The 26,767-nt window shown below is 44.9% G+C and overlaps 1 protein-coding gene across 1 annotated transcript in view; it reads right to left on the bottom strand.

Moving 5' to 3' along the window:
* The window catches only part of LOC8023660 (membrane-associated tyrosine- and threonine-specific cdc2-inhibitory kinase), a 33,321-nt gene extending 11,257 nt beyond the window's left edge, over positions 1–22,064 (bottom strand). Inside the window, exons 1-8 of the mRNA XM_029981355.3 lie at positions 21,738–22,064; positions 20,438–20,561; positions 16,718–16,815; positions 13,681–13,965; positions 6,150–6,272; positions 4,476–4,570; positions 4,254–4,360; positions 1,795–1,940 (exon numbers count right to left, since the gene is read on the bottom strand). Of these exons, the coding sequence (XP_029837215.2) occupies positions 1,795–1,940; positions 4,254–4,360; positions 4,476–4,570; positions 6,150–6,272; positions 13,681–13,965; positions 16,718–16,815; positions 20,438–20,561; positions 21,738–21,815 (1,056 nt within the window). The 5' untranslated portion in view covers positions 21,816–22,064. The remainder of the gene's footprint in view (positions 1–1,794; positions 1,941–4,253; positions 4,361–4,475; positions 4,571–6,149; positions 6,273–13,680; positions 13,966–16,717; positions 16,816–20,437; positions 20,562–21,737) is intronic.
* Positions 22,065–26,767: the final 4,703 nt, after the last annotated feature.

The following is a 26,767-nucleotide window of genomic DNA, read 5'->3' as shown; positions in this document are numbered from 1 at the left end:
TCGGGAGTTAGTGTGCGAGGCTCTAGTAATGTAATAGAAATATGATCACAAAAAAAAAAAAATGTAATCAGCTTGGACGTAATAGGTGAAAAAAGTACAGAGCTTCTAGCAGCTTTTTTTGTCGATTACATTTTGGTATAGACCAATAAAGAATCGATACGACCAAGACGCGCAGCACTAGCTAGAGAATGTTTTACTGTTGCAACTCGCACCAGTTACAAAAATCTGGACGACCCGCGCATTTAGTATGTTCCAGGCAAAAATATGGATGGAAATCAGGCTGAAAAGCATCACAAGTTGTCACAGGCACTTATTTAACCAGTCTGCCTGTGAACGTCGATTTCGTCACTATTCTTGCCCTGGACTAACGCCGTTATCACAAAGTCACTAAATGCTTGGGCTTGATTGAGAGACTGCATTTGGTGCAGAACATAGTATTCTTCCTGCTCTGGACAGTGACAATAAATTTGAGGGATGTATTTTCGCCCACAAAATTGTATTTTAAATACCCACCTTTTAGTATTTAAATACGCACGTCAAATACATTACCCAATTTGTAATCAAATACAAATGCAAAATACACAAAGTATTTGAAATACATATTTCAAATACTTGTATTTGAAATACTGCCCATCCCTGCTTGTGATCACGGGGAGGAGCAATGAATCAAAGATGACTCCGCTTCCCAGTCAGCAATGTTTGCTTATCCACCTTTGGCGTGGCTAGGTAACACCATTTCTGCCAAGATCACCATTGGACAGGGCTCTGCAATTACTAGAAGTGGGCCAGCTTTCGGAGGTTTTGGAAAAAATAGCAAGTCATGCCAAAAATAGGTGTGGGTTATCTTTCAGGTGAAGGGCATCTCTCGGGGATATTAAGGTACATATCTTCCATCTTTCATCGAAATACAATGGCGGAGGTCGAAAAAAAGAAAAAAAGGTTGCGCTAAATGGCATGACAAGCTTTCGGCCCCCATACACAAATGTTTTGCATCAAGGACCCTGCAACTCTTTACGTACACCCACAATAGTCTTTAAAAGACCTCTGACCCCATCCCTCAAGAACATTAGGGTTATCATATGAATTTTTTCCCACAGAGTCAAATACTTGCTTAAAAAAAAAAAAAAAAAAAAAACGAGGACCAGCATTACAGAATGACAGGTCAGAGGCTCTAAGAGTCATGTGGGTTGTTTTATGTCCTGCTTCAATGATATCTTTTTGTAAGAAACCTTTCTTCTGTGTAAATCATGTTTTATTATTTACATTGTTTTTGTCAACAAAGATGTGCCAAAGATGATTTGGAATTTTGTAAAAACTTCAAGGTTCTGTGTTGTCGTGGCAGGGGACTGAGCATGACACTTATCGTGCCAACAGAATCTAGGTTTTGAGCCTCTATTTTTTTTCCTGACAGTTGGGACCTTGTATAGTGGTATCTTTGCAAAACATCTAGGCATTCCATTCACTATATCTTTTTGGCAGCCCTTTAGGATTCCAAAGATAATGGGAGTAAAGAAAAGATACCGGTCTGTCGGCAAGCAACTGGTAAAAAACCACCCCAATTTCTGCACGAAACGTAGAGACTCAAAACGTGGAAGTTCAAAATGCTAGGATAACACTTGGGGTAATTTTAGGATAATGCTAGGAAGCATGTTGATGTTAAAAAAACGTGTAAAAACAATAAAATATATATATATATCATTTTTTGTAAAGCCTTTTTGTAGAAGATTGAGAGACAGTTGCTTTACGCAGGCCCAGTGAGAAACTGGTCGAAGACTATTGGAGCAAATTTCGTACCGCCCTCTTGCGTGCTGCGTACAGCCTCCGCCACCGGAGCACCTTGCAGATCCTCGGATGTGCCAGTAGCTGATCCACGGAGATCCGCTGTATTGGATCTGGATGCATCATCCGCTGAACCAGGTCGCGTAGATCTGGACTGATCTCTGGATGCACCACGGCAAAGACATCACTTTCATGCTCAAAAGGTTTTCTCCAAACTAAAAAAGAACACATGCTGCGGCTTTAATGCGGCGGCTAAGTTTGTATAGGTGCAAAAGACACTAAACTCCCCCCCCCAAAAAAATTTTTTTTTTTTTTTTCTGGTGCCAGTGTAAAGTCACGAAATCAACTTTCCTCAAAAGGAAAAAATACTAATAATGCAACATTTATTTTGTGAAACTAATTAGAGCAATTCCGAAATGTGCTTTTACAGTGGATCGCAAAAATGAACCAAGCATAGCCGAATGCTCATTCTCCGCCAAAATGTAGAACTAGCGGTTTGGGCCAGATGGCAAAGTTTGAGAGCTAACTGTTATCTTAATCAAAAGTTATGTGATTTCTTTTTTAAATTTCAATAGGAGAATGAGTGTTACCGGTGGCTTGCACCATTCAACCCCAAGCATTTGGGGGCTTTCGTCGGCCACCACTTTTCGGTAAAAAATTACTGAAAATCGCTTATGACTTGAACAAGAAAACGGATCCTTCTAAAACCTTGGCATCTGCTCCAGAGCGTTAGCGCTACATTTGGGTGTAGACCGAGCATTTGGCAATGCGTAGTTTATTTTTACGATTAAGAAAACGTGGAAACAGCGCGAAATAAACGAAGGACAGGAACAAGAAGCAAACGCCGCAAATAGTGGCTTCGCGACGTTTGCGCAACCATTCGCGCTGCTGCGCATGTCGCCGCTCCTTCCACTTTCACTCTTCTTCCTCCGAAGGAATGGCATGCGGCCGACCCATCGCGAGTCCAAAGGGCTACTGATAAGAGTGCCAGTGCGATCTCGACGTCACGGGACACAGGACAACATGATTGGTAGGCGAGAAAATAACGTTTTATTCTAGTGGGGCCGTGCCAACCACGGGACGTGCTCGATGGCACGAATGCAGGTGGCCGCTAACGCGGACACCAGGGAAGAAGGGTTGGGGGAGAGATGGCACGGAACACAATGGGTGACTCTCCTCGTCGAATGAAAGAGATGGTGTATTCGCACGAAAGATCTTTATCTCCGGAAAAATCCGAGTATTAAGTCGGCAAGCCGGTTGTCTGGTTGCCGCCATCACTCGTAGACGGCGGTAGCTGTCTGGAATTTTGTGTCGACACGCCGCTTGTCCACGGACACGATAGTGGGGGAACTACCAACTTTAACAGCTTCGCTGTAAAATAGCTAATTGCGTGGAGATTCCGAACCTTACTATCATTGCTCGTTTTAGGCACGTTGTGCATTACATTTCGCAAAAACGTCAAATCTTTGGGTGTAGGAGATGTAATGCAGCAATCGTTGTTTTAAACGTCGTCCGATGGCGCCCGTGTTGTCCACTCCAAGGCACAAAAGGAGGGCCGTGTCACGATCTGTGATTACATTTTGAATAAGGAAATCGGCCACCCACAAGCATAATTTCTGTTTCTTTAGGATGCTTAGAGCCCATAGATTGAGTTATCACCATAAAGAGATGATATCAGAATCCACATGAATGCCCCTTTAATAAGAAAAAAAGGTTGTGGTGCTCAATTTTCTATGTTGCCATTTGGAGGCCAACGCTGGGCGCGGATTGAGCAGAGGTCTCAAAGGAATACCGACACAGCACCCGCGTCCAATCGACTTGAACTCGAGCTCCAGCCAAACACTGACATGTCACTAGCGTGACACTCTTCCATCATGGTAGTGCATCACACAAAGTAGCTGGGAGCTAGCAATGTAACCCATCTCAGGTGGCACAGTTTTCTGTGCAAAAATATTAGTTTTTTTATCCAGGAATTTAGGGCCTTAAAAAGTCCAAAGAAGGCAAGGTAGTGCCAAACCGTTTTTGGCCAGAGTCTGGGTACCTTAGCCCTAACTCCACCAAACAAGTGCCAAAGTTAGGCTCCACTGTCGGTAATTTGGCTGTCATCCAACATCTTTGGGCCTAAATCGCCAAACAAGTGCCAGAGTAAGGCTTCAGTTCCGGCTGTTCAGTTTTCATCTGGCAACATTGGGCCCGAATTGTCAAATAAGTACCAGATTTAGGCTTCGCTGCCGGTTCGTTGGTTTATACTTGGCATCTTTGGCTCAAGTCTGGCAATTATCCGGCAAGCAAGAGGAAAACCGTAGAAATGCTGGGCACAAAACTGTACTAGGCCCAAGTTAAGCACCTAGGACTGCCGAGCTTACGCTGAGTTCGGCGTTTTTAAGCCGTGCTACCCGGAATTCTGCGTTAAAGAGTCTGTTGCTTCTGTCACAACTTATAAACAGAGAACGAGGCGAATCCCACGTCCTCACCCGTGACTACGTCCGCCGGCAGGGTTCCAGTGCGGAGACTGTGCCAGTGCTCTCCTTGACCAGGAAGCTCGAGGTCGCAGGCCAGCTCCAGTATCGTGATCCCCAAGCTGCAACAACAAAATTAACGGCGACGAATCGGGAAAACGATTAAGTAAAATATGAGCCTCCCTCAAAAGGCCCTCCCCCCTTCCCCCAGTTCAGGAGTGGTGCTCTTCCCCGTACCTGAACACGTCGGCTGCCTTGGTGAAGTCGCCGTTCATCAGTTCCGGCGCCATGTACCGGGCATCTCCTTCGACTGGATCGTCTCGGTTCTCTGCCTGAGACGGGCAAGGAGGCACATAGAGCCACTATAAACAAGCTGCGCTTAGAGCGTCGACACTCCGTTTCCTGGTTGCCTTGTGGGTGCCGCCATTTTGTTGCCCGGTGCAGCCACAACTGGCAACGGTTACGGTTTAAAAACGCGACTTCCCGAAGTTCAAATGTGGTGTCGGGAGGCTGGGGGTGACGTTTTGTTTTGTTGCAGACTCTCGAATGTTTTGGGAAGGCCAGAACGACGTTTACAGCAATTTTGAGCAAAGCTTTAGACTACTGACGACAATGATTTTAAGCAACAAGACGGCCGAAGCGTCGCTCCTTCGAGGCGTAGCTCGTTCAGTGGGCCTCGGGAAGTCTTCGTGGCAAATGCCTTACTGTTGCAGAGCTTATAGGAGCTAGCCCCAGGTAGGCCTAGCATTTAGGTGTAAGTAACTGTTAACCCTTTAAGTGGAGAGTTCTCTTTTTTGGTGTGCAACCATGACTCAAACTATTTTCACACAAAAATTTAAATAATTTTTTTTGCGCTCAAATTTTGACATTGTTGTTTATTTCAATCCATGGAAAGAAATACTATGTAACTTCTTGTTTCGAGCACGCTTCCCTCAAAAGGAAAAGCTTGCTCTCCATCACTGTGGCCGTCAAGTGACCGTCAAATGACAAGGTTTTGCTGTCACTAAGCATGATGTACTCTCTCTCCAAGCCATTGCCATCATCTTGCTCAAGCGACACATCGTGCCACTTCCGAGCATTTGTGATCCAGAATGAATTTGAGAACAGAGATATTTCCCACCAAGACCATTAGGTTATGTCACCCCCCCAGCAGATGCAAATCAATTCAATGTGTTTACCTAATATTGTATTCAATAGATGGCAGCACCTATAACCTTTGTTTAAAAGTTTGCACGTGTTTAAAGGAGCTTACATCCGTAGGTCTACATTGAGGCCCGTCCAAAGATGGGCTCCCCAGGGTTAAGGCCCTGCGAACCTCTAAACTTCCGATAGAACATTCCCAGCAAAAACAGGTCTTATTTTGTTTCACCGACAAGAAAAAAATCCAGATGAAGTGATCGACACTGGATTCACGCTGTTCAGTCGTTCCATGAGGAGACAAGTAATCAGCACAATAGCTGCTTCATTTTAAGGGGATAAAGCGAAGGGGAAAACAATTAACGAGAGTTAAGTAATCAAATGGAGGTTTAGAAGCTAACGCTAAGTCAATTAATACAAACCAGGGTTAAATATATGAGTGGAAGGCAGCTTGAAACATAAATCTGAAGGGTCAAAATATATTTCCATCTTAAAGCTCAAAGAAGCTTGAACCTTTGTGAATTCAAAATTCGCCAGTGTCTGAGAGTTGAGCAACTTTTCTAGCTTGAATCTTGAGTGGATTGCAACATCTCTAAAACGAGACACCCACGTGGCAAACTTTAGTCGCCGAACCTTCACTGCATACACAGCACTTCATTTGATTGCCCCACAAGACCAAAAGGTAAAACTACCCATGAAAGCGACCGACCACCAGTGATCCGATCACTTGTCACAAACACCATACGAGTCTGCAGGGAACAAAGAGGCTCTTACTGAGTCCAGCCTCACAACGAGACCAAAGTCGCCCAGCTTGCAGAGGCCCTCGTTCGAGATGAAGATGTTGTCTGGTTTGATGTCAAGATGAATTAAATTGTGATCATGCAGGTGCTTCAAGCCCTGAAAATAAGAAGAAGCAAAGAACATTTAGGCACTGGCACTGGATGCTTCCCATTTGTGTGTCTTTATTTTACTTTTATTCTAGGGGAAAGGAAGAGGGTTCAAAAACTGGGTTTCATCTTCATTCTTGGAAGGAAAAGAATTTGGGAAAACTCTGACACTTTAGCTCACCCCCCCCCCCCTTCCCCCCCTTTTTTTTTGGCTCTTCATACTTTTCAGTGTTTGTATTTTACTTCACATACATCTCTGGACCCCATAACTTAACAAACAATACGAACTGAAACACCCAATCCAGCCTCCTACCAAGTCTGCAGTTTCCACAAGCTCCTTTATCTCAAAAATTTGTTGAAGAGTTCAAAGAATGGGACTTCTTTGCTCCATTGATTTCCTCGAAAACAACTCCTTTTTTAGCAATGCGCAGCACGGTTTCCGCCGCAACTTTTCTTGTGAAACGCAGCTCCTATTTCTTACTAATGACCTTCACCTAAACCTTGACTCCGGCTACCCCACTAGTGCTGTATTTCTGGATTTCGCCAAAGCCTTTGACAAAGTGCCACATAACCTCCTTCTGCTGAAACTTTCTATGCTAAAAATTGACCCTAACATACTAAAATGGATTGAATCATTCCTTCAACGTCGTCAGTTTGTTTATGCTAACCACACCAAATCCTCCCTGTGCTCTGTTTCTTCTGGTGTCCCCCAGGGGACAGTACTCGGCCCATTACTCTTCCTAATATATATTAATGATCTTCCTCTCAACATCTCTTCCACTGTGCGGCTTTTTGCCGATGATTGTTTAATCTATCGTAAGATAACCTCTACAGATGATACTGTAACGCTTCAAGGCGACATTTATAAAATTTCTAAATGGTGTAACACATGGCGCATGTCCTTAAATCCTAACAAATGTCAATGCATGTGCTTTTCTCGTTCATTGTCAATCACCTATCCTGTACTTCTTTTGAACTCTGTCCCCATTGATTATACTAACCAATACAAATACTTAGGCTTGAATCTCACACCTAATCTATCATGGCATACTCATATTAAAACAATTATATCCTTAGCAAACCGCTCTCTAGGCTACATTCGCCGAAACTTTAGATCCTCACCTGAAAACCTAAAACGTATTTTGTACACCACTATTGTTAGGCCTAAATTAGAATATGCGTCCTCCATCTGGCATCCTCATCAGAAAAATTTAACAGACTCCATTGAATCCGTTCAGAACCGTGCTGCTCGCTTTATTTTTAATGACTATTCTCGTACCTCAAGTGTGTCATCAATGAAGTCTCGTCTTAACCTTCCTCTACTTTCCTCCCGCCGTCGAATTTCCCGCCTTTCTCTTCTTCATAAAGTCTTCTACACACCTTTCTTGAAAATGTCTCTTCTGAACCCGCCCACCTACATATCATCAAGATTAGACCATTCATGCAAGATCGCCCGTCCCAAGTCATCAAGTGAAGCACACCAGCATTCCCTCATCCCTGAAGCAGTTGTGGACTGGAATGACCTCCCGGACGCCATAGTCACCATACCCGACCCCAAGCAATTCCGACTAGCCCTTCAAAACCACTTGTACTGACCCACTCCCCTCTATAACACCCCCGAGGCATTGAGGGTATGTATAAATAAATAAATAAATAAATAATAAATCACTAGTTTAGACCAAATCTCTTTTGAAAGCTGGCAGATGTGCCAAAGAAGCACAAACCACCGTTTTGACTAATTGTCCAAGCTAGTACTACTTGTACTAGTATTTTAAATTGCAACAAGATGTGCGTGAACATCAATTATCTGACAGCAAACCAAAAAAACATTAAAACTTTAATGCAAGCCGAATACAAATATTTTGCATTTAATGTAAATTAATCATAGACAGTTTAATAAAACTAAGTCGAAATTAATTTTTCTGCAAAAATACCTATTCATGAAAAGCATTTTACAAACTTGCATTTAATTAAAAAAATACTAACAAGGTGAGTCAGGGAAATTATAATCTAACATCAATCAAAGCAATGAATACCTCAATGAACTGAGTATAGGTTGACACACACACTTTTCTGGTACTGTCCTTTGAGTAGAAGGGTCGACCTACATTCGTAACCAATGAAGTCTGACATACAAAGTTGAGAAGAACTTCAAAGACCATCGAACCAATTGAGATGCACGGCCCCATTAGCCATTTCTCGAAGTGCACAAAAGCGGTGGAGCTTGATGCAAGAGCGCCGGTGCGACACTGTGAAATGCGACAGAAGGAACGGGGAATTTCTAAGGCATTATTCAGGATTTTCAAATATTCGAAAAACTAATACTTTGCACACTAAAAGCGTGCTGTGAATGCAAACGTTAGTCAAATTATTCGAAGTTTTGAATACAGTAACGTGATTGGTTTCAGTCACTTTGGAGCACCTTTTGAAGCAGTTAAAAGTCCATTTTGGAGCAAAAAAAGAACTTTCGGAGCACAAGCATATACTTCATGATCATTCCCGCCACTGCGAATATCATATGTTAAGATTCGTGTGTTAACCTGTCAAACTAAAATACACTGCTTACTTTGCCTTCCCCCTTCTGCGCAACATTTTGTTTGTATCGGTTGCACAGCAGGTTCGATTCTCTCAAGCACAGAACTCGCTGTTCAGAAGAATGTGGAAGCACCAGTCACAGCAACAAGGACAGTATGAACTCATGTGAATGGTTATTTTAGTTGTGGAGTCAAATGGAAACCAAATAGTATATCACATAGAAATAAGGTTAGAATGGATCATGTCGAGCACTCAAATTTATGTCTCGCTGCAATTCTAAAGGGTTCAATGAAACTCAAATTCTTAATTGAGATAAAAACACAGTCTTTGCTATTTGATCTTGAAATGACATTTTATACATAGAACTTCATGACAACAAAAATCGACATCTGAGCAATATATCTTAAAAACAGTAAAAACAGCAAAAACGATAAATCTTAAAAACAGACTAGCCAAATTATCTCTATGTTTCCATCCACTGCTCCAGCTAATTTAGCTTTAACTTACTCTCTTCACTGCACCATCGGACAGAAATTTTTTTCCAGATTTCCACGAGACTGGAAGTCTGGAAAAATAATTTCCATACCAAAGCCGAGAGAAATAACAAATATGCAAAATTATCCACCAATTTCACTCGCAAATACCACTTGTAATATTCTTGAACACGTCCTTACCAGACACATTATGACATATGTTCAGACTAATAACCTCCATAGGAAGACACCAATATATCATTTTTTAAACCACCTGAGACTGGGTGGAAGAAACACTGCAATTCTAAAGGGTTCTTCCACCCGGTCTCAGGTGGTCTAAAAAATGGTAAACTTACACCAGGTCGCCTGCGCCCTAACTGTTTTTACCAATATACTATATTTAGAAGAGGGCGCTCTACTGCTACGCAACGGACAGAGGCGACTCATGACCTCAGTTTATGTATTAACAGTGGTGGGCGAGTAGATGTTGCATTTCCGGATTTTGCCAAGTCTTTTGACCACGTGTCACATCCAAAACTGCTTCATAAACTCAAGTACATATTGAACAATTATCGAGTTTTAACATGGGTTGAAGCTATCTCATTGGCAGCGAACAGTTTGTACAATTAAATAAGGTAAAGTCAGACGACCTATCAATAACGTCAGGAGCACCTCAAGGATCAGTCCTAGGGCCGCTACTGTTCATTTTGTGCATCAGTGACATAAGCTAGGGATTTGAAACTGAAGTCAAAATAAAACATTTTGCCGACGATACAATTAAATGAACATCTGATGATCAGAAGTTATTAAATGAGCATTTACATAAATTGGCCAGCTGGTGCAACGATTGGCAAATGGAAATCAACAAAAACAAAACTGTTTACATGACTGTAACGCGGAGAATACGAGCACAATTCAACAACAGTACAGGGGGTATGCCTTTAAAAAGTGTTCAGGAATTTAAATATTTGGGTGTCCTTTTAAAATCAAACCTAAACCGAAATTCACACATAGAAGATGTTGTCAATAAAGCATTAAATAAAATTTGGATACTCAGACAGAAATTAGCATTCGCTACTCCAGAGCTAAAATTAACTCCATATAAAGCACTAATCTTACCATCGCTCAAATATGCGAGCCCAGTCTGGGAGCCATTCACACAAAAAAACATTCATAAATTCGAAAGCATCCAAAGTAAAGCGGCCCGTTTTAATTTTTTAATCGCTACATATCTACCGAGTCCAGTTCCCAACTGAAATCCGATGCAGACCTCCTTCCTATTAGCACTAAAATGATGTTGAGCCAGATGCAATTCTTCAACTTGCTACGTGGTCGATATGTTATGAATATTCATGTGAATATCCATGTTATGATGCTATGCCAGTCTGCGTGATTGTGCTTCAGGGTGCTATGATACGCAATGGTTTACCTTCCTGCTTCAACCTCATGGCTGGCAGTATTAAAAAAGAAAATATATACAGGGTGTTTTACAGGCTTTACATATTTGTTTAAAATAAACAGTGAAAGCTGCCCTGACCCGGATTGTGCAGGTGAGCTATACGGCCAGGGGGACATAACATAAGGGGCTGATCGCCACGGTAAGTCGGATAGTTAACTAAATTCTGTTGATTAACTTCTCTAATTATTGAAATACATGATACCAGTCAGACACTTGCCAGGTGCCATCAAAAAACACTAAATCAGTATATTTTAGACAGATTTCAAACGTGTGGAAAGTGTGGAGGTATGCTAAAGTGATCACTCATGCAACAAGATGAAGGCTAATGGCGCGAAAACGGGGATGTTAAGCTGGCGGTAATGTTATCAGCCGCGTCTTCGCACTGCCAGCCTTGCGGCTGTTCCACGAGTAGCAAATTTAGCACACCAACATACTTCTGGCGCGCCTCAAATCGCACTAAAATTTAACGACTTAATGGTTTTCGATAAAGCTCGATAAGTTTCTAATTGAATGAAAATGAATGAAGAGATTTTACTTAATTATCCGACTTATCATGACAATTATAACCCCCCATATGTCCCCTGGCCGTGTAACTCACCTGCACAGACCAGATTAGTGTAGTTATCGTGGCTCTTTTTAAAACAAATCTGTAAGTAAAAGTTCTCTGTACAAAGGTGACAACTAAACAAGAGAATTGACATAAAAAATTAAGCTTCAGCGCAGTCCACATAAATCTTCTCGCAATACCTTATTAAGTCACGAATTTAAAGAACAAAATCGTCAGAATATTTGTTGATACCCGACGCTTATGTCACAACATCTCGCTCTAGAAAAGTGCTTTTCCCCCAGTGCTGCAGCGAAGAAAGATACCCAAAATCGTGAAGCTTCTTTCATGGTTCTCGCTTCACCACAGTGCGAATATGACAAATATGGCGAGACTTACGAGTACTGTCGGTGTTTCATACAGGAATAAAATAGAGCAGTACGTTACGTAGGGCAAAAATCGTACAAGCCTACCATAACGATCCAGCCGTGTGGCGAGCCCAAACTCCAACATTTTCAGTAATAATAAAGTGAAACTACAGTTTGGCGCAACGTTGGCCCAAATTCATAGCATTTTGGCAAAATGTAACAGGATTTGGCACAGCAACCGTGTCACTGCGAATATTAGCACACCCCTAATAGACCTTTTCTGAATTATACCCAAAACCAAGGAGCATGCGAGAGTTTATTTTTAACGCGCCAAGCGCGCTGCCTTCCGAAGCAATAAATGTTTTGAAGCAAAATCCCAAAACAAATGGCACTTTGCATGCGTGTTCAACAATGCCTTTTTGCGGTCATTTACTTCGAAACTTTTATGCAACTACGACAAGCGCGAGCAGAGTGTGTACCTACGTTCCTAGCATTTTCATTGATGGTTAAATAATTTGACAAAAACGTTTACAGTTGAACCTCAATTTAACAAAACACGATTTTACGAATTTCCCGATTTAACGAACAAATCTGGATTCCCCACCAGCCTATGCGCGAGGTCTCCCTTCCTCGATTTTACGAAGTTCCAGATTTAACAAAATAATTAGCGGGTCCCGATGACTTCTTCAAATCAAGGTTCAACTGTATTACGATTTCTTGGTACTTTCTAAGGAAAGTTCAATGGCTGACTTCCAAGTCAATGATTGACGTAATGATTTTAGGGGAAGTCCCCAACGTGGAGAAGACTTACGTAAGGACAAACAAAGTTGCACCCGAAATCGCGCGCCCTCTAGGCGGCTGGTGGCCACTCAAAATGCGCTCCAATTCTTAGGCGGAAGTCAATATATTCTTACCACTTCCAAGTATGGCGCATCCCCGAAAAAAGATTTACATAGTCGCTTTCATCGCAACAATAAACTATGCACCGCAGATTGCTCAGACTCCGCCCAAACGTAGGACTGGCGGTCCGAACCAGATGCCGAAGTTTCAGAAGTAACCGTTTACTTTGTTCAAAAATTGCGAGCAATTTCCAGAAGCTCTCAACGGGAAAACGGGGCCCGTTCCTGGCAGTCGACGCCGTTCGTCCCCACATATGGCCTTCCGTAGGCCCCCATTTTCCCACTTTTAAAATTTTTGAAAATCACATACGACTTAAGGCCCGTTCACACTCTTGCGACTTCTTAAACCTGGGTTCCTTAAAACTCCTTAAACCAGAGAACACACTGGCGCCATCTATTGGGAAGCAGTGTAAACTCGGCGGTCCGGCACATTTTTTTCATTTCTCGCGCATTATCCTTTCTTTCTTGGCTCGAAAAACCTTTCTCAATGTTATAAACGAGCCCTTCTATGGGTATTACGCATATTTGACCTCGCAAACCCCGCAAAACCTTCGCTCTTGTGAAATGCAGTTCCAGGGTCACCGCATAGATGGCGCCACAATGCCAGTGTGTTCCCGCATTCTAAAAACATTTAAGAAGTTTTAAGAGATCTCGTCTCTCTCAGTCGTAGTCGGTTGCAAGAGTGTGAACGGGCCTTTACAAACAAGATTACGGCTAGCTCTGAAGCTTTGGAATCTAGTCCAGACCACTAGGAGTACATTTGGACAGAGATCGAGTGTTTGGCGATTCACAGTTTATTTCTGCGATGAAAAAATCTGTTTTGTAGTATACATTTTTCACATTTGCTCCACGTAGAGGCTGGTTCCCCCACATGCAACTCATCACGACCGTGCACCTCGAAACCTCTTAAAATCTCTTACGACGAGAAAATGCAGTGGCGCCTCTGTTGCGTAACCATCGAAAACTTTTAGCATTCCTTTGTGCCCCATTCTTTCCTTCTTTCTTGGCTCGAAAAACTTTGACAATCAATGTGCTAGTATGTTCTCCCGTCGCACGAGATCGCACGAGATTAGTCCTGATTGGGCCTGACTGGCGAGTGCGTGAACGGGCCTCCGGCAAACACGACAAAGTGGCACGAACCTGCAGGAGGTCGACGAGGTAGTTCCAGACGGCACGCTCGGGGATGTCGTGGTGCTCCTCCGCGTAGGCTGTCATGTTGGAGTGGCACAGCTCCATCTGGATGTAGAGGCGGCAGTTCTCCTCCCAGGCCTTGATGAAGCGCACGCAGTTGGGGTGCGGGGGCAGGCACTCGTGCTTCGCCACCTCCTGCAGCTTGTTTTGGCGGTCCTTCATGCTGCGGAACTGCCGGTAAGCCTCCTTCACCGCATACCAGCGCCCGTCCTCCCGGCTTCGGACCTTGTAGACCTGGCGTTCGTGGGAGGGGGGAGTTGAGAGCATGTGGCAGTTCGCTTGCAATCCCCCACCTTCAAAAGAGGGAAGCCTTCTGCTCCTTTCTCTCTTTGGGGAACGGGCATCGAGAGTGCGCAGAAGTCAATCGCAATTCTCTGTACGTGTCCCCAAAAGGAAAAGAAGCCTTCCGCTCCATTCAAAGAAGGGCTTCCCCAAAACAGGAAGCCCTTTCCCTCTTTGGGGAATAGGCTTCAAGATCGTGCAGAAATCAGTTGCAATGCCTGGTCTCTAAAAGGGGAAAACCTTTCCTCCTTTGGGGAACAAACAGGCATCAAGACTGTGCATAAATTGGTTACAATTCTCTGTCTTCAAAAGGGAAAAAGCTTCTGCACCCTTCCTACTTTGGGGAACAGGCATCGAGACTGGGCATAAATTGATTACAATTCCATGTCCGTGTGCCCAAAAAGAGACCCTCTGCTCCGTTTAGGGAAAGGGCTTCTTCAAAATAGGAGACCCTTTCCTCTTTTTGGGGAACAGAAGAAGGCACCGAGAGTGCGCATACATCAGTCGCGACTCCATGTCTGTGTACCTAAAAGGAGAAGAAAAGCCTTCGGTTCCTTTTAGCCGATTCACACGACGGGTCGAATCACGATTTTTGTCCGAGGACCGTAGACCACGTGACCGGCACGTCGCAGATTTCTGCGATCTGTGCCTTGTCTGCGGACGCGTAAATTCATAAAGTTGAGCAATTTTTCACTCGCTGAATTTTGACGGAAGATTGACTTGAAAAGCGTTTGGTCTGGATTTTTTTTTTTTGGGGGGGGTGGGGGGGTCGCCTATGACTAAATGTTTCATGAGGTGGAAGGGGGAGAGGAGGCCCCAGCAAAATGGAAGATTTCGGAGGGGGGGGGGGGGGGGGGGGCATGCTCCATGGGCTTGTCCCCTGGATATGTGCCTAGTACAATGTCTTCTTGGCTTTTTTTTTCTTTTTTTTTTCTTGATGATTAAAACGAAAATGGTGCATCATTTTCTTTTGTGTGTTTGCTGGTTTATTTTGCAGCGCAATTCTCGGTTCCACACATGAAAGAAACTGCGGAAACTTTGTCCGGCTGACGCGACGCAGGTTCTGCTACTCCTCCGGGTCCGTGTCAAGAAGCTCACATCAAAACTCGTCTAGCACACTATAATAATTTTTGCACGTCCAATCTGGATTTTACCGAGCAAGATCTTTCTTGTGGCTGTGGTGTACTTGAGTTTTGTGCATGACGGCATCTCCAAACGTCCCTCCACGAGCCCAGAACTTTGTCGCCTCTACACCGAACCCTTCTCGAGTGGACCATGGTGTCATTGTCATGGCTTGGGTTAGTAAGGCTAGTGGTGCCTCGGACGAAGCCTATCATGGTGTTTTGTCTCAATCTGTGTGTAGCAGCGGCGTATGATTCTTTATCGCGGTAGCAAACATTGATTTCTTTCTTGGACGATGGTGCCACGGTGCGATGTTGGAGTTTTGCAGCACTGTGGTGTGGCAAACGGGTACGGTCCGTCCTTGTTGGCATATGCTCGTCGTCTCCCTCGTGTGGACGCGCTAGGGAGAGGGACGAACCGCGGACATGTCGTCACGTGATCAATCCGTCCACGAATCAGTCTGTATGTGAATCAGCCATTTTGAGGAAAGGGCTTCTTCAAAGAAGGAAACACTTTTCTTTTTGGGAAATAGGCTTTGAGCCAGTGCAGAAATCGGTCATGATTCCATGTCCTCGTTCCCAAAAAGGGAAAGCATTCGGCTCCTCTTTGGGAGAGGGCTTCATAGAGTCACTAACTCAGCTAAGCTTCAGAGTAAAAACACTTTAGTCTTCTTGTTGCTTGAAATCATTGTTGCCATTTATCTTTGTCCTTATCTGAAATTGCAAAAAATACTTTTACGTCCTTTAGAAGTGTTAACGAGTCCGCAACAAAGCAACACAGCACCCCCAAAGCTTTTCAATGCCATAACTAACGTTCAGGATGTGTAATTTTCTAATTGTAACTATGGCCAGTTGCACCCGCTCTGCAGTAAGCAACAAAGTGATGGTGCCCACAAAACAGTCTGAGAATGGAGTGTCGATGCTTTAAGAATAGATTATTTAGTGACTCTAGGCTCCCCCAAGGGAGGAAGCCCTCTCCTTCCTTGAGGAAGAGGCATCGAGAGCACACCAAACTCAGTCACAACTCCCTGTTCCTATCCCCAAAGAGGGGAAAGGGCTTCCCCAAAGGGAAAGACATCCCCTCCTTGAAAAAGGTTTTTCTTTATGGCTTTTTTTCTTAGGCCACTTCCACCCTAGAGGGTGCAAATTGCACTCCATCATAGATGGAAGTATCCCATTCTAAATGACCTCCATCTTGGAGATTTCCCCAAGATTGTATTTAGGTCCAACAGAGTATAGTAGTTATGTAACTTCATTTATATCTTTCAATGTCATTGAAGTTCTCAAAGAGACAAAGCTGGTACAACTAGTAAATAAATTAATCATTGTTTTTAGTGAAGTTTATAGACAGATGAAACTGCCTTTCCATGACCGCTGTAAGTAGCATGAATGTGTCCCCTTTCTTAAAACACGTGTTGCCATTATAAACTTTGCATTTAATAGCTGCAATTAAAAAAAAAAAAAAGATTTACTCCAACTTAATATGAAAATTAACAAAAAGATGCCTTAAAACGTGCAAACCCACCACCCCTTATTCCGGCAGCGTATAAAAATGAAATAAAACCATGGGTGTCCGTGCTCACCACACCGAAGGAACCTTGTCCCAGCTTACAGTCGATGTGAAAGCACTGGTGCAGGTACAGGTCTGGACGGCTGCTGTCATAATGCGGGCTGTGGAAGGCTGTAGCCACAAGGTCAAGGTTTCTAGACGCCACAGCATCACAGATGCACACAAACACAAGGAGCTAAAAAGAAAAATTAAGCACAGTAGTTCTCAAATGAAGCCAAAGTAACAGATTTCAATAATTTCTAATGCCATCCGTCATGCCTTTGCTAACCATTTCAGGCATCAAAACTGAATTGAAGGTGTGAATAAAATTAGGCAAACCATGCAGAACTACAGTTTGTACCCGAAGCATAATATTCACAGAACTCCAGTGAGGGTATATTATTTTTGCATAAACTGCTATGGTATTGAGAATGGCAACCGAGGATCTGGTTCGCTTTTGCTCTAGCTTGCTGTTTGGTCGTTTTCACAAGATATTGGTTTCAGGTGTGTCAATTAGTACTCAAGATGCCATTTAAAGATGCAAATACGTGCATCACGGCATGGTTTTATATGAATAGTGCAAAAAAAATTTCACTTTTTAAAAAGACAATAACACACGAAAAAAAACATTTTGCCAGTCAATTTATTATGGTGTTAGGAAACTACCCATATTTTTAATAAAGTAAAAAAAAACGGACTGGGGAGGAAGATGAAATATAGAGAAGGAGAAAGTTGTTGGAAGTCACATGGCTGTTCAACTTCTTTTTCTTCAATCAATGTATTTGTAGCTTTTTAGAAGTCACAAAAAATGGGTATCATATTACTTTTCTATTTTTAATATTGCGGGTGTGCCATTGCGACTTTGATTATCTTTGGTGGTTGTGTCTAAACCATAGAAAACAGCATGTAACCACAAAGAAGAGAGTAAGCGCGACTCAAACTGGAGAGTTCTCAATCGGCGGTTTTAGGGCGGAAAGAAAACAAATTTCGAGCTGCAAATTGAGGCATGGGCAGTTGGGCTTTCACGTGTCCAGGGGCGGATTTAGGGAGGGGAGGGGGGGGGGGGGGGGGGGGGGGGGGGGGGCCAATTGTCCTCTTGTCAGCTCCCTAAGGCCAATCTTTTTTTAAAATAAAATCATTGATATACACCAGCCAAAAGTTTAGTTTTTGGCGACATAGAAAATATTGGGTCAACAAAATAGATGTGGGCAACGTTTCACATAGAGGTCACATATACTAATTCTAAAGGAAAAGGTCCGCCATTTTCCCATGCATTCTGACTGCCGCAAGCGGCGGAGCATGGAGACAGACCTTTGGGGTCTTGCACATGGTTACCAACTGCCTTCGATTTCACCAATATAATTAGGTTATCATTAAAGCAGTTTCATGAACTTCAACAATCCACATACTTACCGGTGGAAAGATATTCGCGTTCCTTTTGAAGCTTTCTTTTTGCATAGCACGCAAGTGTATGGCCTCGCGTCAACACAAAACTAAACCAAATAAGCAGCTTCGCGCTATGGTTTTGATAGGAGCGCCCCTGGAATACAAAACCGCGTAACCACGAGATTTCAGAGATTTCGACAGAAGGGAAGTTAATGGAGCGTAATGAGTGTATTGCTTTATTAGGCATTAGAATAGCTCAGAATTTAGTTTACAACGTTAAATTATCACTGTTTATTTTGCTGAGAGTTTTCAGTCTTTGCAATTACCATTGCGACTGTCGTCCTTCAGCTGGCAACATTGGTTTCTTTCTCCAGTGTTCTGTCGCGCTCTTTTACTTGGGACCCCAGGTGTCCGCGCACAGGATTTGCCACCCATCCTCACCCCCCTTTACCCCCGACGTTTACCCCCCCCCCCCCCCCCTTGCCAAATGCTTACCGCTCCTATCAGCGCTGGCAAGTTTAAATACTCTGTCAGTGTCTCTTTAATGAGGTTGACAACGCAACAGATGCGGAGTTCCAGCATTAAGCAGCTGGAAAAAGAGGCCATGTGCAACCCGGCATCATGGAAATTTGCCGCAATAAAGCCAGGTCTCCTTGTCGAAAGTTGGCTGCCACTCCGAAGACCCCTAAGAGGCTTCTGTGACAAAATTCTTTGGCATTCTCGAAAAGAACCGGCAGAACTAGTCCACCGCTAGTCCTAGTGCTACAAGGAGAGCTGGAAAAATTGGCACCGGCATATAAGGAGCTCAAACATTGGCAGAATGTATGTTTAGGTGGTGTATCTTACCTAGCGAAATTTAAAGCCGTAGCTCCCTTCCCATGCAAAGCGAGACCCACAAACTTGCCAGGGTCAATGGTGGACGTCTCACTCCGTCGTCAATGGCGAGCAGACAAAGCACTCTTTGCCTCACAACACTCATTGGGAAATAGTGTCACAAGTCACAACCATTGCCAACTCTGTCGTCTGCGAACATGTCCGCCATTGACCCTGGCAGGATTGTTGGTGTTGTTTTTCACAGAGCTATGCTTTGAACTTTCACCGGGTAAAATGCAACACCCAAATACACATTCAATGAAAGTTTAAACTATGTGCAGGTGCCGAGTTTTCTGGCAAGTCTTGCGGCGCTAGGACCCGTTGCAGACACCCTACACACACCTTGCACGTGACGTCACGCAAGGGAAGGACAAGGCCCCGCACCATGCTGGTGGTTGACTTCACACTGCGTGGATGCGCCTACCAAGGCCTAGGATGCCACTGACTGCCCTGACATGTGGCGACACACTGCATTTTCAACAAAGGCACCTTTTTTTTACAAGTGAACTCAAAAAAAAAAAAAAAGTGCCAATCTTACGGAGATTGCATTCAGTCAGTATGTGCGAAATTTTTCAGCGTTGGTGCTATTGCGCATTGAGCAGAAAGTATTGACACTCCGCCGACCAAGTTTCGATGCGAAGGGCTGTTATGTCAGCAAAACGAGCTTCATTGTGTGCCCCACAATTATTTGACGAGGGGCTCTCCTCGTCAAATAATAGCCACTCGTAGTAAAGCTGTTATGATTTCGCAAATCACCGGTAAACAACACAAGGTTACCATACTGCACAGGCACGTAGCCAGGATTTTGTTTCGGGGGGGGGCCTGCCCATGACAAAATGCTGTATGAGGGGGAGGGGGGAGAGGAGGTCCCAGCAAAATCTAAGATTTCGGGGGGGGCCCGGGCCCCATGGGCCGCCCCCCTGGCTACGTGCCTGATGCTGCAGATGGCATAAGCCAATGATGCCCCGGCGTAGGCGTCCTGGCAAGCGTGCACGCGGGGTACGCTGCCGACCGATCGCTGCCTGGCCGGGATCGCGGCGTGACACGCTTGCGATTACTCCGAGAGGGAGATCCGAAGGTGCGCTCTAAGTGTGGAAACGGTGTGGTGAAGCGTATGCAAAGGGCGTCCACATCCCGAACGGACAAAACCGATGCAACGGCATGCTACACATAATCAATGTTAGAAAAGTGCAGTCGCATGCTGCTATAAAATGCGTTCCGCAAACTCGGCAATGCGCGGCCGCACCCCTTCCCTGCCGCTCATACCTTCTATAACTTGACGGCTATTCTGTCGCAGAGCGTGCCGCCGAAACAAGCATTGGGACGCGCAGCAATTGCTACGGCTGAGCGCAGCGCAGTTTACTATGGCTCTTGCTACGAACGGCTGTCAACTTGAGCACCAGCACGGTGGCTGCAGGTGTTCGACGTTATCGTGCGACGTAAGTGCAAGGCATGTATACGATTCTTGCTGCCTCGTTTCAGCAGGGAAGGATACAACCTTCGGAGCCATTGAAGCTGACCGCTTGGGGCTGTGTTGGGCAAGCCTGAAGCGAGCCTGAGCGATCAGGTGACCTGAGTGGAGGTGGCAACGGGAGTTTGTTCCCAGAGCCATGTCGGGACTGCAGGAAAGTGAGAGAGAGAAGTGGCATCACAAGCAGGGGTGGACACAGGTATTCAGGGAGGGGGGGGAGGGGGTCAGTCTATCATATGTTTGAGACACCTCTCCCCTCCATTTCCCCGTGCTAAACATTTACACATACAGAATTCAAGAGGGGGTCAGGACATCCGGACCAGTGATTTGCCTACACACCCCCTAAGGGGGGGTGTACACGCTCCCTTGTTTTTTAGAAGGCACCCCCTTAATTCGCTACGACTCCTCTATTCTCAATGTCCCCCCCCCCCCCCCCCCCCTTCGTAAAAATTGATGTGTTGAAACTGAGGGCAACTGCAACAATAAAGGCAATGTATAAAACAAACCATCGTAAATTATGTAAAAAAAAAAAAAAAAGAAAAGCGATTTGCACGTTGAAAAATACGGTAATAAATTTCGAACGACACAGGAAATGGAGTGGAGGGCGCGGGGGGCGGTGCCACTGATCAGTGGGCGGTGCTTTCGACAACTGCCTTGAGCAGAAAAATGCCAAGTCCGCTTCTGTCTGTACCCGTACGTCCTCGGCTCATCGCAGCAATACAGTATAGTTACTCCTGTGAACCTCAATCGCTTTCCCATGAGAATTTTACTTTGGTCACGGGAGCAGAACTTGGAAGTGGCACACGATAACCAGCAGTCTGGAGGTTAAGATATTCATGCCTGCTTACAATTTTATATTTAATATAAAATTGTATAAAATTTCTTAGTAATAAGGTATCGCGAGGGTGACGCGCAGTCTGGCCGTGACGCAAGGCGACCCTAGGGCTATAGTCACCCTGCTTAAGACAGTGTCCGAGGCGTTTTTCTTGTATCATGGTCATGTCACACCCCGCAGACATGTTGCAAGCCTATGTATGAAGCAGACGAGCTTCGAACATACTCCTGTCATCAAATGTCTGTAGCGAACAGCGTGTATTTCGTATGAGGTACGGGCAGTGTGACAGCGGCTTAACATTAATCTAAAAATTAAACCGCAGCGCGGGTGCAGTGTATTCACCGGAAACAGCCGTCATGTGCTTGCTCACTGACACATACGATGCAGCGAGAGTAGCGTTTACAAGGACAAGCCTCACGTTACGTCCCACGCAGGTTAGGAAGACTTGCGAGCACGACGGGAAGTGTTGCGAAAGTGGACTGACGGTACCTTTTTTCTTGACAGAGACTCGGTCTCGAACATCTGCGGCACAGGCAGCACAGGTTTCAGAATCCACTGCGCCGACATGTCGGCATAATATGCCGCTGACGGTTCTTCACGCGACACCAAAATCACCGGCCGTGTAGTGTCACATAAGTTCTAAACACAACGTACACTGAAAATACCGCCTAAAACACGGCGTGATACCCCGAAAGGGAAACAAACTGTATCGCGCCAGGCGAACTGTCCGAATGAGTGGACGTCCTTTTGCGTGCTCCCGACAGACCTCTGTATGCCACTCTGCCTTTCACCAATATTCCTGCTTCCTGCCACCCCCCCCCCCCTTTTTTTTTCCTTATCAGACGGTAACTTGCGCCACCTGTTTATGTAAAACGCGCTTGCGACGTACCGATCGCCCTGATGCAAAACGGTTGTGGTGCTACTGCAGGGGCGGATGCAGGAAATTTCTGAGGGGGGGGGGGTCAGGTGTTGGTCAGCGTACCGTAGGTCTAGGAACCCCCTCCCCTTTTCCCTCGTTTCACACCCTAAATTTTCACATTCAAAAATCAAGAGGGGGGTCAGGACATCCTGACCCCCCCTCTAAATCCGCCCCTGTACTGAATACTGATACTAAATACTGGTGCCGCGGATTGTATTTGTACAAACTGTGCGGGATCCTCCCTTGGCTTCCCCTTTTTCCTTCACCCAAAAATAACAGACAACAAGCCTGTTCTCGCTTCGATCGGAAAAACGAGCGATTTCGCTTGCAGATGTGTTCAAACAGCGTACGTGCCCATGTATGTAAACTGCATGTGAAATGAGACGAGGTGAATGTCGTGCTAAAGGAACATTAATGAAACACTTCGAGCACAAAGGGGATGTTTGACCCCTCATTTGTGATTGATGGAATTCGCTCTTCGGAAAACACGAAGAGGAGGGGGGAGAGAGTTTTTTTTTTTTTTTTTTGTTTCCAGACATGGTACATGCCATTACGCTACACCACCGGCGGACAAGCCTATAATCCATCCCAGTCAATCCAGCGCTGTGGATGAAACATCTGACAACGCTCACCGCACATCGCCACGCCGGCTACGCCCCTCCGACGTTGGCCCCTTCCGACGGTCACGTGACAGTCAGGACACTGACATCCCCCTAAATTTACCTCTTTTATTTTTGACAGGCGATTCCTTATGGTGTCAGAAGACTACCCAATCAATATTTTGCTACAGCGTCGCGTATATTAAAAAAATAAATAAAGAAAAAGAAAAAGATTGCCCGAGACCGAAACTGAAACTGGACTGGGGAGGAAGAATCACGTGGTTGTGAAACTTTTTTTTTTTTTTTTCACCTTAAAACAGACAACGCATTCGGAGCTTATAAGAAGCCCCAGCAAATGGGTATCATATCTATTTTTCTATATTTATTATTGTGTGTTTTCCTTCGATGACCTACGACTTTGATTATATTTGGTGGTCGTGTCTAAACATTAGAAAACGGCCCGTGACCACGGAGAAGAGAGTGAGCGCGACTCAAACCGGCCGATCGGCGGTTTTCGGGTGAAAAAAAGGGATGAGAACGATTCGTCACATGCGCATTCGTCACAGGACGATTGGTCACAGGATGATTCGTCACATAGGAACATTCGTCACAGGATGACTCGTCATGCGGGCAACTGGTCACATTGATCGAGCAGGGGACGATAGTAAATTGTAAATTTCAACGTCTGCCCACATACCCTGATGAGGAATTTCACGATTTTCCACTGTCACGTAAACCAATGGTTATATAAACTAATATTACAATACTCATCCGCTTTTCCTTTCATTATATTACGGGTCTTGAGCAGGTTGATCTCAGTTGCAGGCTTGAACGAGCAATAATCCGACTGGCAGCCAAATTAGTTTTTAGTTTTGCCTTGCATACACCTATTCGACAAAACCAACAAGTATCGGAATTCCTTCTGCCGAATGTGTACGAGTACCCCTCGTGCAGCATCATGGCTCTACCTCTCTCTGTCGCGATCACCTCCATCCTTTTGAATGTAGTCTGAGTTCAAAAATAGTCGCTCTTCTATGGCCTCCGCATTCACCGTTCAGGACGGACCCAGATAGCTAGAACGTCTGTTACAAATTCTTTGATCTCGAGAAGCGAAAGACATGCTAAGATAAGAGGTGACCGACTTTGTGAGGCCCAACCAACATTCAATGTTCGGGACCGAATCAGAAGCTAAAACGTTCGTTACAAATTCTTCGCCTTTGTCCGCCCGAACCAAATTGAACAATACATTTTTGGGGGGACGAACTATTGTGGGACATGTTGGCCGCGTGACGAGTCATCCTATGACGAATGTTCCTGTGTGACTAATCGTCCTTTGACCAATCGTCCTGTGACGAGTGTGCATGTGACGAATGGACCGTATCCCGAAAAAAAACCTAATTTCGAGCCGCAAACTCTGTTCTGGGTAGTTGAGTGTATTACTGCCCCATTGTTTGTTTTTAATCTTTCATCTAATTAGTACCTCCACCAACATGACACGATTCATTTCTCTTTGGTTTATCTTGGAGGCCCTGTATGTGCATCGCGCAACTGCCATCTTGAACGCGTCAGATGTCGACTCAGTTTCATCTCGTATGTGCATCGCCCAGCTGCCATCTTGAACGCGTCAGATGTCTACTTAGTTTCATCTCGTGAAAGAGCTTTCCGCGCCAGACTTCTGTCCCACGTGTTTTTTTTTGTTTTTTTTTTTTTTGCCTTTTTACCGTGACACTTAACGTCCAGCCGTTGCCCTCATAGACCAGGCAGTTCGTCGTTCTCCGAAGTCATAGAAACTGTCTTCCTCTTCAGCACGTGCTCACTTACACTCTTGACCATGTTGAAATAACCTGAGACTGGGGTAGAGAAGAAGCATCAAATCGTAGAAGAAACAGAAAATAAACAGGACGACGTCTCAAACTCAGCTCTCGGCTGAGTTTGAGACGTCGTCCTGTCTATTTTCTGTCCCTTCTGCGATTTGATGCTTCTTCTCTACCCCAGTCTCAGGTTATTTCAACATGGTTAATATTCACCAGCTCGCCTGCACCCTTACGATTTTTTCTACACTCTTGCTTTAGTTTCACTAACGCCTTCTGTTTATTTCCTTTGAAACTTTACAAAAGTTAAAAGCAGTGCGACAACACTTCATAATGCACATCAGCAGCTACAGCACCCTATTTTTTCGCCATCAATGACTATGAATATTTTTTTTTTCCAGAAATGAACGAGAGCCTCCACGCAGTACCACTGTAAGACAAGGCCCACAAATGACGTCATCATTGTTGAAACCCCGACCCGCCCCAAGCGGCAAACAAGCTGTAGCTCGTAGACGCGTGCGTCTGGCGTCGTCGTTGCAGGTGACATCATTCAAAGAGCGCTCCGATTACCATCACAGACGAGGGCAAGAAGGAGCTCCCCTCCTATCAGGGCCCTCTTCTGTGACTCCCAGATTTGCACAGACTTCGCTATTCTCCTCCCAACCTGTCACTCAAAATTCTTACAAAAGCAGCTTCCCTCTCCTCCTTTTACATGGTGTTCAAAGGTATGCGATGTGACGTCAGTGCAAGGAGCCCATCGTTTCCGTGACGTCGCGGCCAACACGCGAGGAGGGTCTTGCCTTTCTGTACATATCCGCTTTATCTTTCGACTTTGACTTAGCATTCTGGAAGCCACGAGAGGGAGATTAGAGTTTTCCCCTCCGATGGAAACAAATACGACTTTCGGGGATTAGGTTCCCCCTCTGATGGATACAAAGGCTGCATTCAGGGGCTCGGTTCCCCCTCCGATGAATACAAAGGCCGCTTTCTTAAAAAGTGGGATCGGAGACAAGTTGTCATAGCCAATATCTATCCATTGAAGCGGAACAAGGAGCGTTTCCAGTGGATTCTTCTTTCGACTGAGGGATTTTAAAACGGCGCATCTATAGCATTAAAATCTAACCACTATTTTTTTTTTTTTTTTTTCAGTCGGTTAATAAGAGCTCAGCGTCGTTCTGACTTCCCCGCAACTTCTGCGCAAGAAGCAGACGACTTGCTCTCCGCTTGTTGTGAGGCGCGCTGCAAGACGCTTTCGGTGCATCTTAGATTGGCTTTACGTTATTTCACTAAGATGTGCGCGTTTCAGAGGCCAAAATTATCTCTCCTTCCTACGACAATCAAATCTTGTCAGAACTGCATCACGCGGAGCATGAATAATGCGCAAAGCGTCCTTCTTTTTCTTGATCTGAGTTTCCAGCCAAGATGAAAAGTTTTCGGCAGTGAAGTCAAACTTGCACGGGGAACGGCATTATTGTGTGGCAAAAGAAATTTGCTTCCTTCTTCTCTGGCCTGACTTTGGAAATTCGGGCCTTTAGCTCATTAGTCAGGGTTGCGATGTAGCGTTTTCTGGTGCAGAGTTGTCTGGTCGCAATCCGCCGATAAGTGCAGATGGGCTGGTCATTGTGCGAAAGCAGTCAATGCACGCTGTTGATTTATCTTCGAGTCAAACAACGAGTTTCTCCCACAAAGGCAGGATGCCTTTCAGATATAACGTCGTTGGAAAGAGGGAAACAGGAAATCAAGAGAGGACGAAAAGAGAAACGCCACGCCAGCAGCTCTCGTATCGCTTCCGAGTTTGGGGGACCAAAGCGTTCCGAAAGCCTTAGTTTCCGCGTCTCATGCGCGATGGCTGTTAGAGCTCACGTAAAAAAACACACACACAATAAAAAAGCCCTCGGAGCGCAAGTTCGTCTGCTTCTTTTGCAGGGGTTCCGGTGACATCAGAAAGACGCTGAGCTCTGGCTTAGGTCTGGTTGAAGGATAGTGGGTACCTCAAAGCTAGCTGCCTTGAGGTCTACCCACTATCCTTCCAATCAGAGCCAATCAGACCTCGGCGTTCTGATGTCACCGCAAAACCTGTTGAAAAGAATCAGACCCTCATAGATTTCAGAGAGGGAACAACTCAGACCTTGGAGAGCTTTTGCAAATAAAATGGCGGCTGCCTTCTGCGCATATTGGTTGCGTGTGCGC

The sequence above is a fragment of the Ixodes scapularis genome, unplaced genomic scaffold, assembly GCF_016920785.2.
Source record: "Ixodes scapularis isolate PalLabHiFi unplaced genomic scaffold, ASM1692078v2 PGA_scaffold12__126_contigs__length_90152505, whole genome shotgun sequence".
Classification (NCBI taxonomy): domain Eukaryota; kingdom Metazoa; phylum Arthropoda; class Arachnida; order Ixodida; family Ixodidae; genus Ixodes; species Ixodes scapularis.
The sequence above is the reverse complement of the archived record's forward strand: the minus strand, read 5'-3'. Positions and strand labels throughout refer to the sequence as shown.